General features: G+C 41.4%; 1 protein-coding gene across 2 annotated transcripts in view; it reads left to right on the top strand.

The window, feature by feature from the left end:
• Window positions 1-309: 309 nt before the first annotated feature.
• Window positions 310-7122, top strand: part of pdlim7 (PDZ and LIM domain 7) — a 30094-nt gene continuing 23281 nt past the window's right edge. For both annotated transcript variants that reach the window (XM_071916454.2, XM_071916455.1), the window contains exons 1-2: window positions 310-447; window positions 3214-3312. In XM_071916454.2, coding sequence (XP_071772555.1) covers window positions 418-447; window positions 3214-3312 — 129 coding nt within the window. In that variant the 5' untranslated portion in view covers window positions 310-417. The remainder of the gene's footprint in view (window positions 448-3213; window positions 3313-7122) is intronic.

The raw sequence follows: 7122 nt of genomic DNA, 5'->3' as shown, positions 1-7122 counted from the left end.
TCTTCTTCTTCTTTATTATTATCGATGAAAAATAACAGATTTATTGGACATTTGCGTTCTTATTCTTTATAAGTGCAATGGTGTATTACCGCCGTTTTATAAATGCAATAACTCCCTCTACGACGTTCTTTACAGTGATTTTAGAACCGCTAAAACGGGTTAGCTGCTCCAGAATGGCTGTAAAGCACGGCCTCTCCTGGCTTATTCCTTCATTACCGCAGTATGAAATGAACCGGGGACCCATGTGACTTCTGACGTTTCGGCGGAGTCCTACTAAAAGGAATTTCAGGGAATGATCGCCGCTGCTCACCAAGGGATCGACGGTGGCTTTCTGACGTCCGCTTTAAGGAAGTCCGAAGTTAAGGCTGGTCTAGCCTACTTGCCGATAGGCTTTTTTATCCGGTACACCGATTCACGATGTCTGGCGAGCAAAGGGAAGGACAAGAGGTAGGCTAATTCATTTGTCCAAACATCTTAATGCACTTCTGCCTGTGTGGTGAAACTTTTTAAGTCAACTTTTCATGTGTCTTCGTGTGTCTGTGAATAAGACACAGTACAGTAGGGCTATGCTGGGCTCGTACTTGTGCAGTTTGTAGTTTTAGCTGGTGTGAACCACTATGGGCCTGTAGCGGTTCAAACCACTTTGTGAGAGCAGAGAATTTGTCCAGTTTTTGCGTCTCCTCTTGCTTCTTCCCCTTGGCGAAATCCAAGGTGTGTTAGGTTTTCAAGGTCTGCCTGCAGTCTCCAGTTTGTTTACAAAATACCCTTTAATTACCATTTTCAAAATATTGTTTCAAGTCCATTCTTTAGGTGCTCATAAATACAAATTAACTACGGTCAAAAGAAAAATAACTATGGTAATCCCTTGATACATTTTTGAAGGATACTAGGCTATACAACAAACAGCAAAACTAGGAATATTATGGTGATATTGATAGAGAGGCTGGTATTAAATTAACAAAAATACATCTGGATTCATGCTATTACTTCAACTGTCTTATTGTGATATGCTTAAACATAGTATTTAATTATCACCAGTATAATATTATATTTTCCCATTGCCTGTTGCTACTATGTGTCTTTCCATTCATTTGCTCAAGTATGTGATAATAGTTGAGACTTTTGTTGCTTTTTGTGGCTTCTGGGCTTCTCTATAGGAGTTGTAGTCTGAGTAAAGTGACAGTGAACTAGGGTAATAAGTATCTGGGCTGGGAAGTTTCCAAGCAGTTCTGCAGTAAGTCTGCATCTATTAGAACTTTGACTCTATTTGCGTGGCATTTTGATACTTAAAGTTTGAATACTGAATATCATTCTTGCAAACACCAATGAAATGTGATGAAATGTTATGCAAACACATTTCATCATATGATGGAGAAACTTCTCCTATCTGTGTAACATTTATACATGCCATTTGTTTTTATAAATAGAACAGACCATAGGCTTCTTGTTGACTTTCTCAATAAAAATGTCTGTAGGCTTTTAAGAATCCAGTATGCTAAAGCTTTTGATGCCTTTTGATATCTTTTAATGCTCCCAAATCTATATTGATACCAAAAATTGATATGGTACTGCTTGTCATTGATTTTGTGATACACAGCAACATTAAAATTGGTAGGACTAATAACCCTTCTTCACATTATGATAAGGTCTATTTATGTTTATGAGGATTATTATAAATATCATCATAGGTGATTGTAATGTTATGTAGAGTTCACTTCTAGAATCTAGACCTAAGTTGTTAATACAATAATACAAAGGTTTGTTTTACTGACAATTGCAGTCTTGCACCTGCATATTATAAAAAGCTTTTAAGGGATTTGACCCCTTATAATTTATAATAAATGGTCTGAATTCCATGTTTTCTGCATGGGATCATTTTGGGTGCTGGGTAGACCTATAACCTGCAGTTGGCTGGCTACTTTACTTTACAATACATAAAGAACATATTTCTAACTTTTTTTTAAATTACTTGAAAGCATAGCCTGATGTCAGTTTATATTTTAATTCCAAGCGAGTTCCCTCTGTTGCTTTAAGGGCTTGATGATGTCATAACCTAATTGCTGGTTTGGTTGTACTGTGCTTCATGCCCTCTGGAAGGAATGTCATATCCCATAGGCTTGACTTCAGTCATGGCCTTCTGCTTCACAAGTATACTTATTTTAAATATCCATTGGCTTTTATGTGCAAAGCTGGTGCCAGAATATACGGGTAGTTGATGTTCCCTCTCTCCCTCTTTCTCTCCCCCCTCCTCTCTGTGACTCATGTGGGTGTTGGGCTGAAATAGTTTGGTGTAGTTTTACATTCCTTATATAGCCTCTGAGGAGTGTGGAGAGGCAAGGGCTTGCCTGTGTCACAGGCGGTTGGGGGGGGGTTAGGGTTCAGGTTTGCCAACAGACAGAGAATCTGCTTGCCTTAGCTCACCAGCTCTCTAGCTTTCTCCCAGGTTTGGGTTACCAGCCAGCCGTTGAGGACGAGGTAGGTTTGCATGGCAGCGTCACAGGTAGCTAGGAAGAGCAATGATACCTGTTAGTGAGGAGGGGGAGGAGCAAGAGGTGGATTGGGGGGTGCAGGTACAGAGGTCAGTGGTACGCCGGTAACTCACTTGGTGAGAGCAAGTGACATAGCCCTCGATCTCAAGTTGCCCTTGGTTCTTAAAATTACATGGACTTGTTTTTTAGGTGCCATGCCAACTAATGTGAAAAATTTGTTCCAGTGAAGTTTAAAGTGTTTCACATAATATTCCCTTTGCTTTACCTTTTTGCCTATATGCAAATGATGTAAAATATTCTCAAACATCAAGGCAAGTTTGTATATTGTGGACAAGGACAATGTTTCATTATAATTCTCTTTAATTATTGAATAATGCATTTAATGTGATGTGTTGGAATGCCAGTTGCAGTTCTGGCATTGTCTTACCTGGTGAAATGCACAAGTACTTACAAATTGTCAGGTAGATAATTTGTACCAAAAGGCACTATTAATGAACCATTGTAATATGGTTATTCTCATAGCAGAATCTTATACTGGTTAAACCTCATTTTCTCTGGAAGAATCCAACTCAAATATCAATTTCTACAGGAAATGTGTGAGTTTGCTCCAAGCAAATGTTGATAACCAGCAACTTGGCTGCTTGGATGAAGCAGAAAAGAAAGTGTGGCCTTGTAAACCTCTTCCAGGCTCTCCAAGTAATTAATGTCTGTTCTCCTCCTCAAGGCCATGAATATATACTGTATAACCCTCGCCGGCCCAGCACCTTGGGGCTTCAGACTGCAGGGTGGCAAGGACTTCAGCATGCCCCTCACCGTGTCAAGGGTAAGAAACTGTGTGTCAGTGATGTATACTTATGTATTTCTCTGCATCTGCGATCTTTGTGTTCCTTACACTCTTCCCAAAGGTTTTGCTTTTAAAACCATCCCAACAAATCATCATGTTGCCATATGTTTGTATGTAAAATTCTTGGCCTCTTCTCAAGGCATCTATTAGTGTTCAGTACAAGCTTTGTCACCACATGATGACCCTACCTGATCATCTTTATATCACCTTTTGTTTAGCTTGGATAGTAATAGTAATAGATAATAGTAGTGATTCTTGTATGAAGAATTTGGCGAGAAAAGCAATGATTTTAATAAGATCCGTATTTCTCTTCATTCTCAAGTTTGCGTTGCCACTCACATTCTCCTAATGCACGTCAGCACTCATCCACTTAGTCTCACCAGTCAATGTCTTTGCATTCATAATGTTCATTGCTCACAAGGACACGCTGGGATTTGTCTAGCTCTGCTTTGGAACGGTAGCGCGCTCTCCATGTTAGGTAACTGCATCATTGTCGAATGGATTTTCTAATACTCCATAAACTACTGTCGCTATTGAAGAGAGCAACAACCAGTTTCCAAGCCTTATAAGTGCAGTGTTTCTTTGCTTGACACACACATGCACACACACACACACATAGCCATACACACATGCGCACACATAAAATCATTCCAACATTGCTGCCAGCTATTGCGCACACAGATCTGGCATTCTATTATGCACTCACTTTCCGTTGGCGGTGTTATATTGCTACCTTACAGGCTGGGATGACCTATAAATGTTGCACGGATTTGCATTTCTCAATTTCTCAATTGCGTTCAATGTTTGCAATTTCCTATTTCAGAGATGATTAGGAGGGAGTAGGTAATTGTGTATTGTGAGTCAGTCTTGATCCTAGTCACCCCACATATTTTCAGTCATTCAAACAATTGATTAACACTAAATACATTTCCATGGTGACGACAGTGTTCTTAATTTGAACTATTGATTCTTTGTTCTTTTTTAGCAGCCAAAAAGTCACATAATTATAATGGCACATCAAGATGAAAAGTGACAAACATGTAAACACAGTATTATGCATTGCTTTGTGTAGTATGGCTTATATAACTCTTATAAAAGGATTCTGCTCTTCACTGTGTTGTAAGCAAGATCCCTTAAAGGTGTGTGCATGTGTTTGTGTGTGTGTGTGTGTGTGTGTGAGAGAGAGAGAGAGAATTGTTGACGTAATCCTGTGGTGAGGGCAGCCATTATCACCAGCCTGTCAGTACACGTCCTGTACCTGCCTTACTCTCTGGCAGGCGTCACAATCAGAAAACAGAATGTTCCTCCTGGATGCAAGACAAGAAATGTTTTCTTCTACCCAACAAGACTGAACAGATGTAAAAACTTAATGTGATGAATAGCCAAAACAAAGCAGAATTTTGGTGGTGGGCTGCAGGGGTTGAGTTAAAGGAATATCAGTCTGGGCCAGGATGCATGTCAGTAGGTGAGTCAAAAGCAGTAGTTGAAATATGTTAAGTAATCATCAGCTAGTGCAGAATGTCAGTTTCCCCACAGTCCAGGTACATTACGCATGCTGATTACTTTCCTTCCGGTCATAGAAATATGTCTCACATTTTCTGTACTACAACGCCTTTCCCCGCCAGCCTCTGTGCCTTCATGCATTCGTATTCATTGTTAGACACAGGCTACTGTGAGTAGCTTGGAGGAGGACTGATAATGGATGCCGTTCTGGAAAACAGTATTGTTATGAGTGGAAGCTTAACGACTGGTTAGTGGCTAATATCTACCTAGCTTGCTCCAGTGGTCCCTCAGGCCTCGGGGTAGAGGAGTTGTAAAAATGTCACAGGTTTTCTGTCTTCGCCTCTCCAGAGCTGTTGACTCTCCTCTCGGATGTCATAAAGGTCTGGCCAGTGAATCACACAGGATGGAAACAGCCCATCTAGGGGATTTAAACCTCAAACACGCACAGTATCCCATATTGACAGGGAGAAAGTCGCGCCGAGGCCTGGACTGACTGGGCTTGCGTTGCATGCATTTAGTGGGTGGTCTTGACTGGCATAAAGCCCGTGAGATAAGCATCTCAACCCAGACAGTCAGTTAAAAGAGATTACACAACAAAGAACATGCAGAGTGACAGGACAAAAGGGTCTGTGAAACGCTGAGAGGCAACGAGATGACAAGTGATAACGCCTGAAAGATCAATGTGTCTAAAGTGTTTTTTTTTTTGTAAAGAGGAGTTAGTGTTATTTGAGGTTAGATGTATTGGGGGGGGGGGGGGGGTTATGGTTATTTTGTTCATTTATGAGTTTGCTCAGGCTGATTTACTCATCATCAATAACTTAAAATCTGATAATTTATCTTGTATATGTTGTAAATTGTGGTTTGGTATTGATTTAGAAGGTGTAGGGCTGTGTCTTGTTTCCTCATGTCTGTGAGCTGGAATATAGGCCTCCGCGGTCTATGAATGCTGTTTCCTTCCTCCCCTCTCTGCGAGTCTGGAAAGCTATGCTTTCTCAGCATTCCTGGGATTTTTCTCATATCCATCCTGTCGCTGCCAACAGACAACCCCATTGTCTCCTTTCTGCACCCAATATGTCCTTCACACTTCATTTTCTCCGCCAGATGATGATGATGGCCTCCGCCCATCTCAAAGGAATACTTTCCCAGTGAAACCAGTGGAAGGGAAACACCATGTCAAGACAAACTTAAGCCTAGTCTGCTACAGCTGGAACCCCCACCCCCCCCCTTCTCCCCCCGGAGACGTCTCCGCATATATCTGCCCCAGATCTCCTGGCATTGTGATTCCGTTGACATTATAATACTATAACGCTGAGCGCCATCTGGTTTCTATCGACAAACACATGCCACACCACTGAAATCAAATGTATCTTAGGAGGAAATTACAGATGATGTCATGTTAATAAGTAAGTGGTGAGATTTGTGAATGTCTCTCCCCCACAGCTGGATGTGTCATGGAGTCTTATTCCTGTTTCGCTGTGGGTGTGTCTGTCTCGCTTCAAGACCATCTGTTGATTGCTTACTTCTAGCGCCTTAAACACACACACATACACACACACACTCAGAGAAAAGAGGCCTTGTTACGGAGGTGAATTAATAATTCAAGAGTAACTGATAGATTGCCTGCAGGGGGAGTTTCTTCTGTGGCTAGTTGGATGTGAATGTCTTATGTTGCCATGAGTGCAGCAGTGTTTTAAGGTGAATTTGTGCTAGGTGTTCTCACTGCAGTCATTACTGCAGGACCGCATACTCACAGGTTTGGCTTTCCATTTCTCCGAGGGATATTTATGGCTTTGCATCAGCTGTGCTGTGCAAGTGATGTAAGGGCAGACCGTCTCGCAGCCCCCAAATAGCTGCGGAAAGAATAAAAGTGTGCTGGTACAGAGTCAAATGGCTAGTATTTGTATCGGCCTGGATAAACTCAAGTGCATTATTAGTTTAACCAAGAAGAAGTGTAGCCAGCCTATAGAGGTAGAGGTGTGGGACCATGCTCACCTGTAGGGTCAGTCGAGGGAAGCGCTTGAAAGATGAATTCGAGACGCTGCATTTTGAAAGGTTGGCTACTGCTTTGAAATTCTATAGCATACCAAAATATCTCTCTGAACGGCTCTGCTGCTCTAGTCTGTGGAAATGCCTTGAAACAGATTAGGCCACTAACTATTAGGCTGACCCCTCAATTATGGATAGCTTCAGTCAAATAAATGATGTCATGCCATTAAAAACTGTCCACAGATATGGTGTGGAATGATCTACAATCATATTTGCTCTGAATCATTTATGATGATGTGT

This window comes from Centroberyx gerrardi, chromosome 16 (assembly GCF_048128805.1).
Source record: "Centroberyx gerrardi isolate f3 chromosome 16, fCenGer3.hap1.cur.20231027, whole genome shotgun sequence".
Taxonomy (NCBI): domain Eukaryota; kingdom Metazoa; phylum Chordata; class Actinopteri; order Beryciformes; family Berycidae; genus Centroberyx; species Centroberyx gerrardi.
The sequence above is the reverse complement of the archived record's forward strand: the minus strand, read 5'-3'. Positions and strand labels throughout refer to the sequence as shown.